Below are 23,573 nucleotides of genomic sequence, written 5' to 3'. Positions count from 1 at the left end.
ACTCCTTCCACAGAACAGTTAAAGGCAGCCAAAAACTAGAACTGATTTAAGAACCTGGCAGCTGACACTTCTAATAGTCACAACCAATCACAGTGGGGCAGAGTGTGTAGTACCACCCACCCACTGTAGGTAAAGTATGCGATTCCTGAAAGATGTATGAGAGAGACAGCTACATAAATTACATGCACGTGGTACCTAAAAGTGAGCACATTAGGGCTCAGTGAATACATGGTTTGTCTATGTTGAGACTGTCAGAGCCAAAAGAAAATAGCTAACTGTGGTGCCTATTAACATACTAAGGCACATCGGGCCTGTTGGCTTCCTCAGTATTACAAGTACCTGTGACCCTCCTCACCCCACCCCTACCCTAAACTTCTCCAGCTCATAGGCCATTCTTCTCCCAGCTTCTCATTCCTACATAACCCTGCCATTTCTCTCTTTAGTCTTCCTCTCTTGGTCTCCCCTTTGCTGATCCTCTTTCTCTCACCCTCTTTCCCTTGCTCTCTCCTGTCCAAGTCCAGTCTGGTGGCCATTTTCAGTGTACTACTTTCTCTCCCTGCTCTGGACTCTTCCAGAAGCCTCTGGCCATACTCTAGCCCATATCTAAACAACAACAACAAACAAACAAACAACAACCCTTACCCTCAACCATGTCTTGGAATGGTCATGTTCTCAGTTTTATACATGTGGTGCCAAACTCCTTAGTTTATAAAGAAACAGTGTCTCTGTGCTAGCCTGAAACTCTGGATGTAGAACAGGCTGGACTTGAACTTACAAAGATCCACACCCTCTGCCTCCCAAGTGCTTCAATTAAAGGCATGCCTATTACAGCTCAGTTTTAGAGACAGACAGACTTAAAGATCGTTCTATTTAGCCAGCCTGACACATAGTTTAAAGGAGAAATACAGATGCCTTAACCAGGTAGACTAGAACAAGTGGGTGAGGCAGGCACAGAAGGACCTGGAATCCTCACCAGGTTTCTCCACACGCCTTTGCTACCAACCAATTCCTCTTCCACTGTGAGAGCAGAGCAAGAAGCCTTGAGTCATGAAAACAAGAACAATGCTACCATGACCTGTCACATCCTGCAAAAGTACTCGGAAAAGTTAACCCGAGCACTCCTTCTCCTTCACTGTAGAGAGGCTATAAAACCCCATTGGGCCATCTTCACAATAGTCTCTTCCTACTCACTTCCTTAGTGAATAAATGAACATGACTGCTTCAGAAAACCACGGAGCACTCTGGGATGAAATTGAGGATAGTTGTACCAAAGGGTACTGTGAGCTGTACTAACAGGAGCCACGCTCAACCATGCCTGGGGCTTGATTTCTATCGACAAGTACAGGCTCCTTGTTCTCTGTAACTGCAGAGAACGTATCATAGGTCAGACCTTATGTTGGCTCCTTGATAAATACGGACGAACTAATCCGTCCAATTCTCTCTTAGAAGCCAGTGGCAGCTTAAGAGTCCAGAGACAAGAAAGAGTATTGTATAATTGAGCATTATGAAATTATAGCAAGCCCTGACAGAGGTACGTGAGGAACAGTATCTCTAAAACTGTGACTGACAGTACACTCAACACAAGCCAGCAGCAGAGACGTGAATGGCGAGGGACCACGGACACAGCAGTTGTCTTCCGTCTGTGCTGTTTTGTAGATGGAAGGCCAGAGGAATGGCTGATGCAAGGACACCGCACAGCTGAGACGCGCCTGTCCGTGCAGGCGGTTCTACCGGAGCAGTACTCACTGAGGAGTGAGTTTGCTACCACTGAACAAACAGAGTGCATGGGAGCCACGTGCTCATCAGCATGCTTGTGGATCAGATGTAAGCTTTCTATGTAAGGGGTGCAGTAAAGACTCCACTAAGCAGTGGCTCCACGATTAGGGGTGGTGGTTGGTATTGTCAATAGGAGAGAACATCCAGGCATGTGAAAGAGTTCTGAGCAGAGAAAGAAAGCAGAAGGCTGGATGTGGCCACAGCTACATGGCAGAGAGACAGAGCAGCAAGAGCAGGGGCAACCCTTGCCATTACACAGGCATTACTATAACAGATATCATTAGTCTGGGGGAGGTGGGCAGTGCCAGTAGGCTAGCATGGGGGCTTTGAAATGGATCACTGGCTCTTGTGAAAAGGACTGAGGAAGCCTAGAGGCCAGCAGGGGCTTGGATATGTCACCCCAGGTATATGTTGTTGGAGACTCGTAAGTCCTTTCTGCTCGAGGCAAGGGAAAGGACAGCATTTGGTAACCAGGTACATGTTTCACAAGTTCCTGAAGTATGCTGGCTTTTATACAACAACCAGAAATCCTAGTCCAGTCTGAGCAGATTTCTAGAAATAGGCACTTCCTGAGATCTAACCACACACATCTCCAGCATGGTGCCCACACACCTGCCATGCTCTCTGCACGGATCCACTACCTGCTAGAACAATGAGGCTCACACTAAATGCTTCCTACTCTAAGGTGTCTTGATCGTGGCTTGCTTTCTTTCTTCCTTCCTTTGTTGAAAGCTGGCCTTGAACTCACAGAGGTCTGTTGGTCTCTGCCTCCCAAGTGCTAGCATTAGACAAAGGTCTGAGCTGCTATGTCCAGCTCATCACGGTGTCTCATCACAGTCATCAGAAAGTAACCAAGACATCACGTCTGCACTGGCAGGACACTGCTGTACATTAAAGACATATTTAGTCTTTTCTAAACTTTCATGTCTTTTCTTGTAATGTATGTGTGAATTAGTTTTGTTTTTTTTTAATATATATAAACATATCACCCAACAATTCAATTATCACTTCAGTTTGCAGGTCAGAAACTGAGACAGACACACTGACTATAGGAATCAGGATTCCAAACTGATACTTATATTTTATTTCCACTGTAGTGTTACTAAAGTTGAGGGGTAGAGACAATCCCTGTTTATAATGAATACCTAAAGGCACTAAACAAAATGTTATTCCATCATTATAAAGGGAATCACGTCATATTCAACAACACAGAAGCCTACACAATGGTAGAATGTTATATAGCCCCAGAAGTCAAAGGCAGACAGCAAGAGAAGGAGGGGTCACTGCTAGCTGTTAGAGGATGGGAATCTGGGAGAGGCTGTTTGGTGGGGACAGAGTGGACACTCGCAGAGCCTCGTGAAACAGGAAGTCTCTGAGGTGAGATGGATGCCCAGGACCACTTCAGCTCACCTGTGTACGACGAGCCAAAGGCAGATCTCACTTGCTAGCCTTTAGGTCACAATCACAAAACAGTTCAACTGCACTCCCAGCCCACTCGGCAGGGGGCAGAACTGAGCCGCAACCCAAGCAGTCCAACTCTCCTTTACTGTTACACCTTAGTCTCAGGTAAGCAATGCACAAGCAAGAGAAGAAGACTATGTACCCCAATCTTCTATGGAGGAGAGTAGGGTACAACAACATTATACCTGAAGAACAAAGGTCGTAATTTAAAAACAAGAGGGAAATACTAGGTCTTCACATTTAGCAAACCCAAAGGTTTCTTAGTTTCGCCCAGTCCTCCTTTTTCATCAGTGGATTAAGTTCTCCTTTAATATCTGTCAGAAAAATGTCATTTCCTTTTCACTCAAAGCTGGGACTTTATAAACATTTAAATGAACTGTTACACACCTTAAAAGACTTGACAGATAGCAGGCAACTGCTGAGGACAGAGACAAGCTTTTGGAGCTAATCATGAGTCTGGGAACAAGTGTTCAAAACTTCAAGAACACTACTAGACTGCTTAGTGGACAGGCATTAGGCTGGGCTTAGTTATTTTTTCTAGTTTCCTAATTTTTTTCCCACCCTAAAACCTTTCCAGTTTGACATACCGCTTGACAGACGCTGGCATTTCTGGTCTGGGTTATTCCTCCCACGAACACCACGCAGGTCAGGAAAGTGTGAAAGCACAAGTTGACGAGCATGTGCCAGCTCTTGAGACTGATTCGGATCAAGCTGTTGGGAAAAGGAGGAACATGAGCATTCAGTCTGAAACCCCGGCGGCAGGGCTCCGGGGAATGCAGAAAAGATCACACTTATTTATATGCTTTCAGTTTAAAAATCTTACTAACTTAACATGTAAAACACACACACACACACACACACACACACACACACACACACACACACAATTTGACAGTCTATTCAACCTAACACTGTTTCTTAACACTTATCTTTATGTATTAAAAAGAACACACAAAAGCTGGACACATTCTCCAGTGTCAGAACACAGGCAGCTGTCACTAATGATACCGAAGAAGCCTGAATTACATGCTTAGCTAGGTAGAGATGTCTTTAGTGTACCACTGAGTTTCTTTACTACCCAAGCTGGACAGCACACATGGCCTACATGCCTAACGCATTTCCTCCTGGCCTTTTACGGGGAAATGTTGAAGTCTCCCTTTTCCTTTAAAAAAAAAAAAAAAAAAAAAAAAAAACATCAAAATCACCTTTTGTTTCTGAAGCAAATGTCAAGAAATGCCATACATGTCTGACTTAAATAGGAAAGCACATTCTAGCAGAATCTTTTCTAAGGTAAGTTTCCTGCTTTGCAAATCCTTTCCGTCCATTGATTCCAACCAGGAAATAAAACTTTTGTTAGGCATGTCTCCAATCAACAGAAACCAAATCCTCTACTTAAATGTCATCAACTTTTTAAAAAGTGCTATCTTTAAAGATACAGCAACAGTGAGAAACAAACATGGACAGCCTATTACCTGAAGAAAGCTCTTCAGGGACCCCTACAGACAAGACCCCACTCTCCCTCAGGCCCTTGCTCCTGTACCCACCACCCCAGCTTCCAATATGCACCCCCACATTCTCTCCCAGGTACAACCCCAGCAAACTGGAAATGGAGCGATGTCGTCAACAGAGTAAAGAAGGAACAGGAAAATTCCTCAGGGCTGAAATTAGCTTTGGAGTCTTGAGTGACAGCTCTTCATATCCCAGACAGCCTGCAATGAAGGCTGTGGGCAGCTGGCAGTAAGCATCCTTATTCTGGTACCATTGGAATCACACTCAAGTTTCTCACAACTAAGCGTGAGATGAAGTCCTCCTTCCAAGTGTACAGCGCGGTGACGTCCAGAGTTTCTCTTACCTGTGGTGGTACATGTAACTGATGATAACGGCCAAGAGACATAAGAGGAGAGTGATGGCCGTGGTGTAAACCACAGGGTGCAGGAGACTGGCTGCTGGGGTATACAACTCTGACCCGGTCAGATCCTGCGGGGACAAAAATGTCACGGGCTATTATAGACATTTAGCTACTGGGCAATTCTTAAATGCTTGGCATGGTGTTGACTAAAACTCTAGCCCCAACTGACATCTCTGTGTTCTACCTGGACTAATGTCTTCCTACCTTATGCTGTTAAGTCCTGTTTGTTTGTTTGTTTGTTTGCTTGTTTAGGACAGGAAGAGTTTACTTTGGCTGACAGTTTCAGAGAGAAGAGTCCGTCATGGCATGCAGTGGCTGCAGTAGGAATTGGCTGATCTCATTTCCTCCACACAGGAATCAAAGACAGACAGTGGGAAGTGAGGTGAGGTTAGGAACGCTTAATGCCCACCCCAGTGGTGCACGCCCTTCACAAAGGCTCTACCTCCTAGAGATTCCACAACCACTCACCACCATCACTTAAAAACTGCAGTACCGCACTTCACACAACACTCAGAATTAGTGTCAGTTGAACACTGAAACTGTGTTTTAGGAAAATCATACTGGGATGCCTTGAAGAAAACAAAGATAAAGAAATTAACTTAAAAAAAGAGAAAAATTAGAAGGAGAAAAGGCAAGTAAAAAGACTCTTGTGAACTTGAGATAGGCTAGGACTTCATAAAGTTCACTGACCACCAAAAAAACATAAGGCAGGCACAAATCACCCTGGCTGGCCTTTGCCTTCAGCAAACTCTCTAAGAATCCACACGCAGGCTCAACAACCCCGTCACTCTATGAATAAGAACCACACTCTTGTAACACAAGAAAAATCGCTCTCACCAAACTGGTGATTCCAAGCATCAGTGAGAACTGAGAATGAGGAGTAACTAAGCAATGTCCTGAGAACCAAGACTAAGCTGGTACCAAGGATTCAGTCAACGGTGGGGCACTGATCCTGAAGCGAGTCAGTGGCTCAGTTCTGGCCTGCACTCCGGGGACTGCAATCAACCAGACGCATGCAATCTTCCAGGCCAGCTCCCCCTCACTCACCTCATGTGCATTAGCAATATAACAGGCAGTTTTCGGTGTAAATGGATGAGCTAATGCACGTGCACTAAAAAAATATAAAGTGCTTCACACAGAGAAACCTCCCCAGCGTAATGATGGGGGAGAGAGCAGACAAAATCATAGTATGGGCGCCAAGACGGAAGTGTGAGCACAGTCACAACTTACCTATGGCGCGCCGTTAGAAGGGGGAAGGAAAAGCCTGGGGTTTCTAAGTGGTGGAGTAGCAACCGTGATGGTTAGTGGTGGGCATGACACGGAAACAGCGTTAATCCGAACTCCAGGGTTTATGTGCTTAGCCCAGTGTTGCAAGTTAATGAAAAGGTGAAGAGCTGGTCCCTCTGACCCAGAGTTTCATCCTGCAGAAATGTGTCCTGCACGGACATCACAAAATGTGTAAAGTGGTACTGTACAAGCAAACTGCTGGAAACAGACCAACAGAGAGAAATCTTAAGAGCTAGAAGACACTGCTCAGCAGGGAGGGAACGAGAGAGAAACAGACAGACAGACAGTGTGGTTTCTCTCCCTGTGACATGTGGGATGTGAGACTGAGGTACTGTGGCATGGTTAGAAGAGCAGTTCTGGATCACACCACTTGGATTCTAATCACTGTTCCAAAGCTGACCGACCTCAGTTCCAGACCTACAGACAAGAGACTATGGCAGTGCCTATACTGAGAGTGCCCAACACATGAGCACCTACTGCAGATCAGCCAGCGCCACCCCAACTCCACTGCCTCAGCATCAGCTGTACCAGGGTGTCCAGTGGCAGGTATCAGATGTCTTCTTAAATCACTCTCTATCCTAGATTTTGCAGTTGGGTTGTTGTTGTTTTGAGATAGGGTTTCCCTCTGTAGCCTTACCTGTCCTAAAACCCGCTCTGTAGAGCAGGCTGCTTTGAACCCACAGAGAGACAGCTTATATTTTAAGATGGGTCCTCTCTACCTGCACAGTGGTACTCCCCCACAACAGTATACACAATGGCATCCGGCTTTCCACTCCAGGTCCCCAATCTTTCACCACAAGCACTTCATCTACTAAGCCATCTCCAGCAAGCAAGCATGTGGGAAAACGGGGCTACATATTCCTGGTGTTTGAACACAGAAACCTCTTCAATATGCAAGGAGCTATTAACTGTAGTTCTGTAAAACTGATAGCCGAGGGGTTCCCACTGCGTCTTCACACACAGACATAATTAAAACACCTGATGTAGGTGAGTATGCTGTTTATAGGCCATTTAGGCAGAAACCTTGGCCTTCAAGGTTCATGTCCTAACTTGAACTGGCTTGCTCTTAGCACACTCAGCATTATCAGAGGAACAAGGAAGTAGCTTGGTCATTACATTATACACTTTAAGCAACAAAGGCAACACAGACAGCCAGCAAGCTGGCTTCACTACTATTCACTCTTATTGCTGAATGAGGCAATAAGAGCCTACGTAGTGTCTACTCCTATCTGCCTCTACTGCCCAGAGCCCCTTTAATTCTTCTGACCCACCACCTGGTCCTTCTGGTATCAATACAGTAACTTCTGCTGATATCCACCCCCACCCTGGGACTGGACAGCTTCTCTGTAACGGACTGTAGGGACAGGGACAAGGAGAACCAACCAGGACATCATCTACTCTAGACACAGCAGCAAAACCAGTCTCTGTATCTCATTCTTTAAAGCGCAGTTCTCAAGTGGATCCTAAAAGGAAAGCACATGGACTATCTTCCTAGAGGCATGAGCATTTAGACTTTCCATAAAGATCTAAGAAGATAGCATTCCAAGAAAGCAGGATTCCATTTATGAATCAATACAAGGTTAGAGGAAAACAGAACAACAGTTTTCAGTTTTAACAAAGGCATTACTTCTAACTTAGCCTGAGTAAGCACTGGAGGACAGGTGGAATTTTCTCTTGTGGTCCTGAAGATGGACCCCAGGGCATCTCACATGCTACAGAAGCGCTCAGAGATATGCCTACAACCTTCAGTGGCTTAAACTCCATCACAAGTCTGTATGATGAAGAGGCAACTCTAGATTTTCTACATTCTTTGGTAAATGGACAGCTGCTCCAACAGTCCCAGATGTGCTTCTCTCTTCTGCCTCTAGGTGGCAGTTACACCTCAGAAAACAAGAGTCTCTGAACATGGGGAAAGATCTTAGCAGTCTTCCAGCTTTGAAAAAAAAAAAACCCTGTTTCACATTTTTTAAAAGATTAGAAATCTGAAAGATAAAAGAATAGCTTATTCCTTCTAGAAAAAGATTATACTAATTTAAATAGTTTAGAAGAACAGTTAGGAAGTTCAAAAATAGAAGCTTTCAACTAGTATTAGATTATACAAAAACAAAAGTTTCACATTGTGCAGTATCACCGTGAAGCTGAAAATGCAGCTATTTCTGTTTCCTTTATTTTGCTCAACTTCTGATTAGTACTATATACACTTCAGACAACCCTGTATTTCCTACTGTTTCTTTCAAATGCTACAAGATTTCCAAATATTTTATTCTCAAAATGTGCATGAGAAACACTTTAAAGTCAAAACCAATGGAAATGAACTGTGGAACAAAGTCTCCGCTAAGACATCTATGACACAACTCCTGCTACAAGAGCTAAGCCACTGAGAAAGAGGAGTGTGAAGATCTTAAACTTCCAGAGGATCAGGGAGTTGCTTTGAGAGCCTGTCTCTTAGGAATGTAGAAGCTACATCTGAAGTCTCCCAACATGACTCCCAGACATGAGCTGAACAAAGACACGAATGGATACACGGATGCGGACGGCTGAACTCGCAAGGCCTCGACCCACACAAACTGCAGGCCACTCAGGGAAGCTGAGAGCTAGAGAAAAGACACACCCGTGGGTTGTCCAAGTACACCGTGGTCAGCCCTGAAAACATACACAGTAACGTTATAGACTGAGCAGCTTGTATTTATGCATTTAGAAGCACACACACCACCACCATCAACAATAATAATTAAGAGAAAAAGAAGTCATGAATTTAAAAGAGAGAAGAGGGAAAGAAGGAATAATGTAATTGTATTAAAATAGCATAAGAGGGTGCTAAAAAGAAATAGTCTCTGACTTTCATTAATACCAACTTAGAGAGCAATCACATTTAACTTAGGTAGTGTGTGTGTGTGTGTGTGTGTGTGTGTGTGTGTGTGTGTGTGTGTGCAGGTTGAATGCCATGTGGCATGGATAGAAGTCAGAAGATAACTTGAAGTCAGTTTTCTTCCTCCAACATATGTGGGACCTAGGGATGGAACCCAAATCTTCAGGCTTGGGAAGAACAGTATTTTACCTACTCAGCCAGGTCACATCCTAGTAATGCTTAAAGCAACAGTTGCAAAACAGTGAAATGTGGACTTTCAGAAACCAGACACCTCATAACTATGAACAACGGTTTAAGGTGCAAAAGGGTTAGTATAAATAACAGAAATGATAATAATAAAGTTGCTTCGGGTGGTGTGCAGCCCACCACCCATCAACGATCCCTACAGTTTGCATGCTGAAGTACAGGCATGTTGGATATGGTTCAAGTACACTGCTTACAGCTGTGTGCAAAGATTCGTGGTGTCACTGTCATGACAATCCTGTCACCTGCAAAATAGCCACTTTCAAGCCTCATCTGCCACAGGACCAGGAAAAGCATTAAAAGACAGAAGCAAGAAAAACGAAGCAAACACGGGTGAAAATTATCATAATCTGGGCTTGCCTCAGTGTCATTTCTTTTGGCAAATTCTATCACATCATTTAATACAAATATTTCAGTATACTTATACAGTATATATAAAAAGTATAAGTAATACTGTCTAGATACCATATTCACAATTGAAATTAAATAAACAGGGAAGTCTTGGCTATTTCTGGGCAATGTCTCCATATCTGTAGTGATCCCTCTGCTCTACACACACCACCAAGATGGTGACACCTTTGTAACATCTGCAAAACAACTGCAGAGCAGCTACCGCAGTAACTACGGTGGGTTATTTCATCCTGATGCGCTCAGGACTGAGAAGACCAAAGCAAGCATCTCAAGACTCGGGCAGGCATTTTGGGAGACCTGACTGCATGTATGGGTTAACGGGCAACAGCAATGATGAACAAGAGTGGGACGTGGGGCTGACTGACATGTGACAAACCACTGCGACTTCAGTCCTGTCCCCACAGCCACAGAACTTGGTAAAGTTGCTGCCATCCCATCATTGTCAACTGAAAAAGCTACCAATGTGGGTAAAGAAACAGTAGCAAGCAAAACCTTTTGTTAAGTGCTGCTTCCTTCGGCTAAGAAATTACCCCACATGGAAGGAGTCAAACTGCAGAAACCCAAGCGATCGATCGCTTCATATTTTAAGGAGGTCAGAGCCTGGATGATCTGATTCCCTTATGGTTCACTGAGGATCCTCTACAAAATACCATCTCATTCATTTCACTTGGTAGTAACTCAATTTCCCTTGGAATCCAGAATCACCTCTTACATAATTAAGTGGAGCCAGTTATGTTAAGTTAAAAAGTAAATTCTTCATTTGGGCTTAATTATGCATAGAGAACCATTAGAACATGTAGCATTTATACACCAAGCTAACAACGGCCACACCATTAGCACAGCATAGTTGCCCAGGGAGCCGCACTGAATGGTGGTGATGTTCTCATCCGAGGAGAGTATACAGCACCCATCTGACTTCCAGCCTCCTTGTCCGTTCAGCAAATCAAAGTCCCACTGCGCTGCCACGGCATCTGCTCCGTGGGCGATCCGTCGCAGCGTCACATTAATAGGGATGTGGCGGGTATCTTCGGTCACACCATCTGGAGAGAATGAGAAAGAACGGTGTTTCTCAAACAAACCCCATAAACGATTAAATGCCAACGTATACACTGATGGGCACTCTGCAAGCTCTTTTTTCACTAGTGACTCATTAAAACAACAAAGAACAAAAATAAGCATCTTTTTTTTTTTTTTTTTTTTTTTTTTTTTGGGAAGAGCTACTAATAAAGACACAGTGCCCAGCCACGGCTGGGTAACATCTGCCACACAAACCTATTTTCGTGAGGATCACAGGGGTCACTACTGTCCGCCGCTTGCCATCGTCGGCTAACTTTGTTGAATTTCCGGTGGCTGGGAACAGCTTTCCGTTGCGGAAGGCGATGAGCTGAAGCTTATAGATGGAGTCGTCAGGTGCCCGGGCTTCTCGCTTTTGTTTTGGTGAGAAGAGGGAGGAAGGAAGCTGAATGGAGGCCTCCATGATGGTGTTCTGGAAAAAAAAATATATGCAATATGTGTGTGTATTTACATACACTCACACACACACACACACACACACACAAATATTATAAAACTCACTATACTAGCATAAAAAAACTTGAACATGTCAGTCATAAAAATGTTCAATTTATATGGTAAACATGTTTTCAAAAATTGTACACAAAATTAACATTTTAAGCAACTGACAAGTTCAGAGAAGAAAAAAGTCTGAGCAGCGGAGAACTAGGTGTAGGTCAAACGTGTAGACAGACAGAAGTGCCAGTTCCTCCTCTACAAGCTTAGAACTCAGGAACTGTTACTGTCCCCGCACAGCACACACGGCTACAGCAGACGGCATGAGGAATCAAGACCCCCATTCATCAGCCTCACAATCAACAAGAGTAGTCAGGAGGGAGGAGCACAGAAAACATCAGAATGTTATAGAGAAGAGAGAGGTTTACACTCAACACACTGTTATTTCCTTGAGACTAATGTGGTTGGAAAACCATAACCAAGAGAAGGAGTAAGTGCCTGGTGGCCACAGAATGTGTCCTCACTTCTTCAAACTTGACCTCAGCCATGAGGTCAAGCAGCATATTTCCTATTTGTACTGTGGATTTTAAGTTACACATTCAACTTTAATAAAAACACATTAACTTTAATAAAGTTAAGCATTCAACTTTAATAAGAAAAAAAAACCCTATATGCTCAGGAGATATAGATTTTGACTAACTTGAAAATATTCACTAAGGGAAGAATTTATCAAGACGTCATTTTCTTGGCCACCAACCCCTTTCTCCCTCCTCAAATCAATCTTCAGGGAGCCAGAAGAATTTCCTCTTGATGGACAAAGGTGATCATTATTTTACTTTAATAACACTTAGCTTGTGAGACTTTCAGAATACTGTTCCACATCCTAAGGCACCATATAATTTGCCTAAAGACTCCTGCTTCCCTCCATGTCCCAGCTCAGCCGTGGTCTGCTCTCCGGGCCTAGTGTGCTGGGCAGTTGGGGCCCTGCAACCCCCTGCTGTTCCGCTGTCTGACAAACTCTTGGATCCATCTATTTGACTCGCTATTTAACAAGGCAATTCTGTTTACAACAAAAGAGACAGATCAGAGCACATGGCTGGCAGCCAAGAAAGAAAGAGTTTACACAGGTCTGAACATCATGCTCTTTGGTGGAACAGCCATCCCAGTGGCGGTCCCCTCTTCTGGACTCTACACAGTGTGCACACCTATGTTACACAACCAAGGTCGGCAGCTCCAACACATCTCACCCTCTGCTTATTAACTAGACAGGAAGGAATTGGGCTGCGGGTAACATTCTATTTCCTGTCTCCTATGTACTATTACCTGTCATTTACATTTACTAAAAATAGCTCACTGTTAATAAATCTAACCAAGTCAACATGGCATGTTCACTGGAAAAAACAAAATTAAAAGGTTCTACTGAAGCAAAGGATTGACTCTGTAATTATTTAAGTGCTCCACTTATAATGCAGGCACAGCAGATACCTGACAATAATCCGCTGGGTGTTATTTGAGAGATTTACATATTACTTTTAAATTAAAGATGTCATGTAAGTAAGTGTCAGAGTTATTGTCTGGGAAAAGCATGCAAAGGCTCCTATTACTCTTGCAAATGTGATAGAAATCTCTCCTCTCAGAGCCATGGAGAGGAGGGAGAAGGAGTGTAAGGGCCAGAGGGATGGAGGACACTGGGAGACCAAGGTCCTCTAAATGGAGTGAACAAAGCTCCTATGAATTCCGAGACGGAAGCAGCCAAGTACAGCGCCTGACTGGCCTGCTGAATATTTACCATAGCTTACTTGTTTTTATGGACCTGAATGTGAGGACCAGTGGATGTCTGACACCTCTGCCTGTTTTTAGGGCTTTTTTTTTCTCTTTGATATGAAAATACACAAATTTCGTTTAGAGGCATAAGAAGTTCAATTAATAGTTCATAATCCTACATGATGAACATCTACTCAAGCTAAAGAGTGACAAAATCCATGGTACAGTCTGACCAAAGACCTCAAAATGACTGGGAAGTAAGCAGGGTTCTCCAGGAGACTATTAGCAATGATAAGCCAAATTGATTTTTGTGGTTCAAGAACTCAGGGCAGCCGGATGTAGGCCTGAACTTTCCGGCATTCTAGAAGTCAGAGGAAAAACCCAGTGGGCACAGACAAAAGAAGGGAGCGTCTACCTGTCCTGACTCAGGCTTAGATGCCAAATTGATTAGTAAAATGTGAGAACTAACACTCAGCATTTTGAAGCTTGAAATGCAAAAGCTCGAAATTAAAAAAAAAAAAATAAAAAAGAACTCTAATGTTAAGCTTGTCAAAGTAATCACAAACAATAAAGAAAAAGCTCACAGACCCACGGACTTACATAGTCAGGCTTCTAAACTTCCTCTGGAGCCCAATAAAGAATCACAAAGTAATAATTACAGGTTCCATGGGCTGAGAGAAGGAGCCCGGGGTGCTGATGAGATGAATTGCAGCTGCATCATAACATCCACAATTTGTAGGAGGATTGTCAAATGCACAGTTCCTTCCTTTAAAAGTGTTGCTCACCACTTATGGGAAGGCTGTAAATCTAATTTTAGAAGTCACTGAAGAACACATAATTTGTTACATTCCTCACAACTACACCTTTGTCTGCTGGCTTACAGGCAGGAAACAGTTTATAGTTTCAATTAATCATACGTAGGTTCTATGACTGTGTGGATTAAAGCAATGAGCAAGATACACACACATAGAAATCACAGCTAATAAATGGGAAACCTCTCATTAGGAGGTGGGAGAAGTGAGAGACTGTGGCTTCTGGTGGTCACTCTTGGACGATGGCGGGCCTTGCTGCAGAGCAGCAAACACGTGAGTGGCTCGTCATGCTTGGGAGACAGTGGAGCTCTGTAATACAGGACGGAGGGAGACGTGGGCAGGAGGGCACAGAAGCTGCAGAGCTGTGGGTGCTAGGCTTACTGTGGCTCCGGAAGTGGGAGGACTATGGTCAGGGACCAGAAAAAAGAAGTGCTGACTTAACAATAAGCCAGAACCAGATGTTCTGACATCCATAGTTTTGTTTCATATTAGTTTTAATACAAACAAAATAAACACATATGAAAGGCATGTTATCACAGGCTTTTCAGTATCATGGCAAACTACTGAAAAGAAACATGATACACGTTATCTCAAAGCTGAAAGTACTTCGGATAGACGTTACATCTTATGACGTAATATGGCCTTCCTCCTTAAGTTATATTCTGTCCTGGCTGGTTTTGTGTCAACTTGACACAAGCTGGAGTTATCACTGAGAAGGAGCCTCAGTTGAGGAAATGCCTCCATGAGATCCAGCTGTAAGGCATTTTCTCAACTAGTAATCAAGGGGGAGGGCCAGCCCACTGTGGGTGGAGCCATCCCTGGCCCAGCCCATTGTGGGTGGAGCCATCCCTGGCCCAGCCCACTGTGGGTGGTGCCATCCCTGGGCTGGTAGACCTGGGTTCTATAAGAAAGCAGGCTGAGCAACCCAGGGGAAGCAAGTAAGTAAGTAACATCCCTCCATGGCCTCTGCATCAGCTCCTGTTTCCTGACCTGCTTGAGTTCCAGTCCTGACTTCCTCTGGTGATGAACAGCAATATGGAAGTGTAAGCTGAATAAACCCTTTCCTCCCCAACTTGCTTCTTGGTCATGATGTTTTGTGCAGGAATATTCAAATTTTAAACAATACTTCTATAAAATTCTAACAGTGAAGTTAGGATGTGATAAAAACCACTGAATCCAAAACAATACCAATTTATTTATTTATGCAACTGTAAAAGGTGGCATGACCTCCTGTATTGTCTGTAACTGGACACTTAACCACTTCCTGCTTATCTACTTGCTATAGATAATGAGGGTGGGGTGCTTTTAGAACTTATTTTCAACTGATTTTCTTTATTAAGAATGTTTAACTGTTAATTTTATTCAATAGTTTTTAGAGATTAGGTTATTTTGTGTTTATCCCTGTTTGGTCCCCAGAGACATCAAGTCCTTGCTATCAAATATTTATAATTTAGACAAGAGAGACAATTGACACAACTTAGTAAGAATAAAGCTAACCCTGAGAAAGTACTATTGTATATGTCAACATAGATGCCTCCTTTTATCTTCTCAAAGCCATGTGAGAGGCAGAGACACTGGTCTCTGTTTACACAGCTGGGTAAGAGGGAAGGAGAACACAAGGAATGCAGGCTGCGTGGCTGCAGGGACCACAGTCACAGTCTGATCACATGACCTTGGAGAGGCAATGCACCATCAGAAGACATGCAACTATTGCACCAAATGCGCAAAGCACCTTGGGATTAACAGTGACAAATTCTGTGAAGAGGGAAAAGCAGCAGCAGTCTGCACAGAGCTTCAGAGGGAGAGACCAACAGAGGGTCTTCCAAGCAGGGAAGAGTTAGTGCATTTGAGAGAGGGCAGGAATCAAAGTAGGAAGAGTGAAGGTACTTAATGACTGGTATGGGAAATGGCGAAGGCTTTAGCTGGGAGAAAGCCCCGGGTGTCAGGGATGAGAGATACATGGGATGTTCAAGAATAACTCGTTTCTAGTCGATTAAAAACAGTTGGCCCAGTTACTCAAAACACTAGCTGATGTCTCACATCCCTTGGCAGTTCGCTGGCAACGGACTGTGCTGTATTTTATGAACATACCTAGACTACAGTATGAACAGCAAAAGGAACTGTTGAGTAGTAAATATTAGAACAGCTTTGCATGCTGAACAGAGTGAATTCAGGAACATGGAACTCTTAACACGGAGCCTACTGAGACCAGGCTTCAGATTCAATCTGCAGAAACTGATCTGCCTCACGTCATCCTTGTAGCTCCTACACATAATCATGACAATAAACAGCAGGCACTGTCAGGAGAGCAGAAGGAGAAACCAAGGATCTAAGTGTAGGGTATGAGAAGTCTGTCCAGATAGTGTTAGCTGAGACTTATGGGAGGTGACATTTGCACTGGGTCTTAGCACAGAATTCAGGAGCTGGGAAAGCGGGGAAGGGTATAAATTCCAGTAAAAGAGTTAGCATGTGCCTGACCTCACTCACAGTGTGGAAGACCAACTAAGGGAAGTTTGCCATCACTAGACAGAGAGGCGAAGCAAGAACAAGGGATGTGGGACAGGAGAGCCCAGGGTGAAGGCCCAAGTCAATGGCAGACTCCTCCAGAGATTTGCTGCCCTCATAAGAGCTGCATAAGGTCAACTTTGCACGAGGGTAGATTTGGGGATGACACTATGCAGACATCGCAGGCATCAACAGCAGCCACTCACTGTGGAAAGATAGTCACAGATCCCCTTGGGCCAGTTAGCACCCAAGGACTAGAGCAGCAGCTACATGGCAGGAAGGGATTTTAATATGCACTCACTAACAGCTTAATGATAGCACTTGAGTCCAGCAGTCAATAGTCCAGGTAAAGAAAGCATTTTAAGGAATGGCCTCAAGACACAGAGGTTGAACAGGAATGTGCAATGGCTTGGGAAATTCAGGCATCTCCTAAAACATAGCATGACTTCTTCACTTATGAGTTTTGACAAAGAAACACACTCAGCAGAAAACATCCTTTGACCTCTGGTCTTCCCTGGGCTAACAATTGGTAGTCTCACACTCTCTTACAATACTTCCTGGAGGGAGCAGCAGCAAGCACAGGTCCCCACTGGCCATGAGGACAGACTGGATGTCAAGATTCCATAGCATTGTGTGTGGTTCAGCTAGAAAATACAGGATCTCAAGTATATTTTCCCTATATTCTCAACAGCATATTTTCAACCAAAATTTGTTTTATAAGGATGAGTCTATACGCCAAGCCAGGAAAATCTGCGTGGGAAGTTATAAATCTAGCTAGGTGACAGCATGCAGGAATGTACAAATATTCGACCTTCTGCCCTGTAAAGGCATCTTTCATACAGGTTCAGCTCAGGAGTTAATGTGTCCACACTAAAGGGGATGCAGTGAATGACTGGATGCACTACTGTGTAACTACTCAAGTAATCCAGTTAGCATATCTTAAAGCAGGAAGAACAAAACAAGTGCCCAGCTTCACTTTTTTAGGGGCAAGAAAAGTCCCCTGATAGAATGACAAAGCTGAAGTTCATCTTCTACAGACATCCAACCTTCCAATTCTGCACATGAAGAATGTGTTCCTCCCAGCCCTGTCTCACCAGAACCATCCGTGAAACAGCACTAATGACACAGAGCCTTGTTCTCTAGCCACAGGACGATCTTAATAGGAGAGTAGTCTGTAAGGTGCAGCTCCCGGAGCATTCAAGTAAAATCCTCACTGTTAGGAGGGAGTGTTCTGACACAGGGGCAGGCTGTGAAACCCATGAAGGGAACAGTGACATCACTTCTGTCCTTTTCTACTAACTGTAAACCATCAGTTTCAAGTCCTCCTCAGAAACACGTGCCTATCTCAAATGGGCTACGCCTACTGCTATCTTGGCTTCTCTGTGCAGAGTATTTTTTGCCAATAAAGGTGCAGGAAGGTAAGCTGAGCTGGACTGCAGGTGGGCTGTGGAATCGTGTACTCTTACTAGGCTAAGAATAGCAGGTCAGTCTGGCCAAACTGCCTCTCCGCAGAGTACTGAGTAAAGGCATGATATCATCAGATGTTCTGGCCCACGTCAGACTGTCTTAGTGCATAGGGTATTTCTAGACTCAGCATACTTAGCTCTCCTTATGAAGAGCATCAGGGTAAATTATGAGGAAATACATGGGTTATCCATCCTCCGAGTGGACATGTTTGGTACCTTGAGCATCAGAGCACGTCTGTGGTCAATTATTTGGTAGGCTCCTTATGTCTAAAAGCCACAGAGACCACAGCAGAGCTAAGTGAAAGGCAGGCACGTGGGTTCATCTGGGGGCTGTTCTGTGCAGTGCTTTTCGGCAATGTGGCTGAGGCAAACTCTGGAAGTATGCAAATAAGCTTTGTTTTCATTGCTCAAAGGCAGTCACAGCAACCATATTTTAAAATATATACTGCCGAGTTTAGATCTTTAAAAAATACATATCACGTATTGACATTTCTTTTCCAAAAATGTGACATGCATCAAGGCTGATTTCTGTAGACACTGTAGGCACATTGCCAAGAGGCCATAATTCTAAGGCTCATGAACATGCTTTAGTGTCTTAAAAATCAAAAGAAGAGAACTTTTATATATTAATCCATCTGCTTTTCTACCATGGCAATCAGAAAAACAGTAGATTTTTCTGTTTCCAAGTGGAGAAAGGCGGTATGAAGACAAAACGTGTGTGGCCTGTGAAGTCTTCGTGTTCTACTGTCAGGGTCCCTTTCCAACAGCAGCACAACATTCCAAAGCTTCTCACCAAGCCTTTCCAAAGACACACACATGAAGAAAACAACCAAAGACCCACCTTAGGGTGGCGTTGCTGAGGAAGAGACCCCCTCCCCTTCCTTTTGCCAGCTGCAGCTGGGAGAGCAGGACAGTGGCCTTGGATATGGGGTTGTAGGTGAGCCGGCCCCAAGGGTGTGAGTGTGCCAGAGCAGGTGGGCTGAGCAGCTCAGATACCTCTCAGACACAGATCCACCCCATCATCTACCAACTGATGTACTGCTGGAAAGCATAAAGGTGCTATCCTACACATCCAAAACTACTGGATCTCCATGACACAGGGCAACAACAGGATATCCGAGGAGTCCCAGTGAGGTTCCAATACTGATGGAGTGGCAGAATCCAGGTGCCTCATACCAGACCAACCAGTCATTACAACGAACATTTGCAAACAAAGAAGTGTGGACAAAAGGGTGTGCTGTGAGACACACTATAGCTTCCACAATGATGTTGTCTTTCCTTTGTTAAGTGGGGAGGTTATAAGGCTCTGAGGGAGGAGGGCCACTACATGGGGAGGGAAGAGAAGCAGGATCGAGCTACATGTACTGAAAGAATAAAAAATATAGCCTAACCCCTCCAAGGACCCCAAACTAAAGGAGCCTTAACCCCTGAGCCTAATAAGCCCTAAATAACTCAAATTCCAGACCCTACTCTCTGCCAGTAAGCAGATATAAGGTCATATACCTTGCTGTTCCAGAGCCTGCTTTCTGTATGAAACTGGGTAAAAGGGTGTAGGACAGGCGCTTGGATAAGAGAGCTGGGCCTAGTAAATCAACAGGACATAAGCTGACTTAACCGCTTATCTGGCCTCTGCAAACTGCTAGCACCATAGAACACCTCCCCCCAGCCCTAGTGACTTTTAACTGCCGTTGTCACACCCACCCAGGAGACCTCGCAAATACAGACCTCTGAGACTATAGGGAACTGACTGGTCCACGGAGCACAGGCTTAGATGGTCTACAATGACTGGCCTAGAAAGCATGGACTTAGATAATTTAAGTAATTGGTTTGTGATTCCCAGGCTTTGCCATGATTGATTTAGAATTTGTGGGCCTTGTGAATCCTATAAAAGCTGTTTTCATCCTGCACTTGGGGTTCCGCAGTCCTCTACCCCTGTGTGGTGTATGACTGTGGGCCCCAGCGCGCTTGGAATAAAAATCCTCTTGCAGTTTGCATCAAGATGGCTTCTCGTGAGTGATTTGGCGTGTTGCCTTTCCTAGGATGGAGTGTGGGGGTCCTCGCTTTAAGGATCTAAGAGTATGACATTCACAAAGAACCACTAAGAAGATTAAAACACACACACTTTAGGAATATTTCAATGTAGAGCCAGACTGAGTATTGAGATTGAAGCAAAGATAACTTTCAATGACCAGTGAGGACAGCTCACCTTCAGGGCCAGGCTTGAGAAGGTGCTGGAAACATTGCATTTGAAGCTCAGCTGCTTGTCCAGGTTTCCATCTGGGTCCCTTCGCCCATAGTCAGAAAGCCCTGCGCGGTCGGAGGCAGCCACTTTCTGGAACACGGAGCAGGTCATCCCTGTGAAGCCAGCGGCCTTGATGACATATGCTTCCAGAGCAATATTGGGCGAGTACTGCAAAAGTCAACCAAACCGGAGTTATGAAGATCCAGAATGCAGGATGAGGGGGCATGTTCCAGGACTTCAGGAACACACACTACTGTGTGTATGTCACCGTAAAGAAATGGAGAAGGCTGTGAATGTGAAGGATTCGAGAAGGCAGTTGGGGAAAAGACAGGAATGATGTGATATGTAAGTATATAAAGAGAGTAACAGTAATAGTAACCTGAGGCAGGCACTATATTCAGAATAGAGCATTTCCTTAGCACACATGAACCTCAGTATTATTAAAATAATAATAAAAATAAAATTGGAAAATACCTAACAGCTAATAAACTAAACTTTAAAATTTTTGCTCACAAAATGTGCTGTGAAAAAAATTTGTAGCAGTCCTCCATATTTATGGAATGACTGCAGAAAAAGGAGGGGATCCTGTGACACACAGACTGCCAAACTATCTCTACATCATGATGCTCAGACTGCCACACTGTCTCTACTTGGTGACACTCGGACTGCCACACTGTCTCTTCATGGTGACACTCAGACTGCCCACACTGTCTCTTCATGGTGACACTCGGACTGCCACACTGTCTCTTCATGGTGACATTCGGACTCCCACACTGTCTCTTCATGGTGACACTCAGACTGCCACACTGTCTCTTCATGGTGACACTCAGACTGCCACACTGTCTCTTCATGGCGACATTCAGACTGCCACACTGTCTCTTCATGGTGACATTCAGACTTCCACACTGTCTCTTCATGGTGACATTCAGACTTCCACACTGTCTCTTCTTGGTGACACTCGGACTGCCACACTGTCTCTTCATGGTGACACTCGGACTGCCCACACTGTCTCTTCATGGTGACACTCGGACTGCGCCACACTGTCTCTTCATGGTGACATTCAGACTTCCACACTGTCTCTTCATGGTGACACTCGGACTGCCACACTGTCTCTTCAGGTGACATTCAGACTTCCACACTGTCTCTTCATGGTGACACTCAGACTGCCACACTGTCTCTTCATGGCGACACTCGGACTGCCACACTGTCTCTTCATGGTGACACTCAGACTGCCACACTGTCTCCTCATGGTGGCACTCAGACTGTCACACTGTCTCTTCATGGTGACACTCAGACTGCCACACTGTCTCTTCATGGTGACACTCAGACTGCCACACTGTCTCTTCATGGTGACATTCAGACTGCCACACTGTCTCTTCATGGCGACATTCACACTGCCACACTGTCTCTTCATGGTGACACTCAGACTTCCACAGTCTCTTCATGGTGACACTCGGACTGCCACACTATCTCTTCATGGCGACACTCAGACTGCCACACTGTCTCTTCATGGTGACACTCAGACTGTCACACTGTCTCTTCATGGTGACACTCAGACTGCCACACTGTCTCTTCATGGCGACACTCAGACTGCCACACTATCTCTTCATGGTGACACTCGGACTGCCACACTGTCTCTTCATGGTGACACTCAGACTGCCACACTGTCTCTTCATGGCGACACTCAGACTGCCACACTGTCTCTTCATGGTGACACTCAGACTGCCACACTCTCTCTTCACATGGAGAACAAACAGACTGTCTAAGAACAAACAGACTGTCTACACTAAATCCATAGAATAAAACAAAATTCTGCAGACTCATTCTAAAGCTGATTTTTTTCCCCTAGAAAAGTAAGGCAGATGCTGATCCAAATGGCAGAAAAGAAACTGAGTTAAGTAGTAAATTAGGTCAGGATAATTGCCTAAAACAGATGGCACCTGCCGACTCTCCAGCTTTAAAAGGAATTCAAAGGTGACCTGAACTTAGGGGGCCACACTAAAATGTATAACCTGTCAATCCACAAACCACCATGTCTGTACCCTGGAGGACCCCCAGTGTGTCTCCCACTCACCACCCATGCCAAGTGAAGCACACGAAAAGGTGACAGTTTCACTTTCAAACCTGCCAAAGTGGCACGATTAACTGTACATCTAAAGAAAGCATGGTCACTCGCATGGCAGAAGGACAATCGTCTATGCACTGGCTTTTGCTTCACGCACTAACCCTGTGAAACCAGCATTAATTACACACATAAGTAATGAATACTCCAAATGACTGCTGGATAACAACGCACAAAAATCCAGTCGAGTTTCTGAAACATCACATCAAGCACAGTTGATGCAGGAAACTTCCCTGGGGAGTAAGAAAGCTGTCCTTCTGGAGAAGCCCTTGCCTTCAAATTCTTTTTCATACACCATCTTGACTTATTATACCTACCCCCAACCCCACCCCTTTCCTGGCTCAGTCCCTCCAGGCTCAGAGAGCCATGGTCAACCATCATCTTAAAGTACTACACAGAAATTTCCAGTTATAATACTCATAAATATCTTTCTTCAGTTATAACTGTTCCACACTACCATTACGTGTTATTATCAATCTCTTATTGTGCCTGATTTATAAGCTGCGCTTGGCAGGTAGAAACACAGAGGAGAAAATGGCATATGCAGAACTCCTGAAGACCCATGGCTTCAGGCATGCACTGGGGTCTTAGAATACTTCCCCAGGAATAAGGGCAGCAGCTGTGTAAGCAGATGTGTGACTCTTGGAGCCTGTTTTACATGCAGAAATGGCCTCCACTCACGCACCATCACTTTCATTATGCCCTTCTATGGCAGAAGGGCCTGTGGGCTGCAGCTAAGTAATAAGTAAGGCTGCAGCATGGGGCCAGGTGTAGACAGTTGGGAGGCCATTGAAAGGCAAGTCAGTCTCAAGTCAGGCCATGCATTTAGGAGCAAAACTGCTGGGAGCTTACTGGAGAGACAACAGTTACATTATGCCTCTAATTGCGTCATTATTTGGGGACAGAATTCTAATTTAATTGAGCTAAAGGTACAATAACGCACAGGATGAGCAAAACGGCCTCAGGAACCGCAAAGCACTCAAGTTCCCTGTAATAGTCAGGGGCTGAAAACCATTAATCAGATCAGAGTCCGACAGCCAAGGGAGGAAGACATTTATCCAATCTTTAGAACAAAAGTAAGCGATACACAAAGAAATTTACAAGTTCAACTTAGCATGAACATAATTTAATGCTATTTAACTGAGAGATTATTATATTTTTCTAACTGCTTTCCAAATGCTGAAGGGTAGCCCAGTC

General features: G+C 44.4%; 1 protein-coding gene across 1 annotated transcript in view; it reads right to left on the bottom strand.

Annotated features, from left to right (window-relative positions):
• ADGRA3 (adhesion G protein-coupled receptor A3) overlaps positions 1-23,573 on the bottom strand; it is a 95,292-nt gene that overhangs the window by 7,103 nt on the left and 64,616 nt on the right. Inside the window, exons 12-16 of the mRNA XM_080936257.1 lie at positions 20,219-20,422; positions 11,229-11,442; positions 10,788-10,996; positions 5,090-5,214; positions 3,825-3,948 (exon numbers count right to left, since the gene is read on the bottom strand). Of these exons, the coding sequence (XP_080792383.1) occupies positions 3,825-3,948; positions 5,090-5,214; positions 10,788-10,996; positions 11,229-11,442; positions 20,219-20,422 (876 nt within the window). The remainder of the gene's footprint in view (positions 1-3,824; positions 3,949-5,089; positions 5,215-10,787; positions 10,997-11,228; positions 11,443-20,218; positions 20,423-23,573) is intronic.

This window comes from Micromys minutus, assembly GCF_963924665.1.
Source record: "Micromys minutus genome assembly, chromosome: 1".
In the NCBI taxonomy this organism is placed as follows: Eukaryota; Metazoa; Chordata; class Mammalia; order Rodentia; family Muridae; genus Micromys; species Micromys minutus.
The sequence above is the reverse complement of the archived record's forward strand: the minus strand, read 5'-3'. Positions and strand labels throughout refer to the sequence as shown.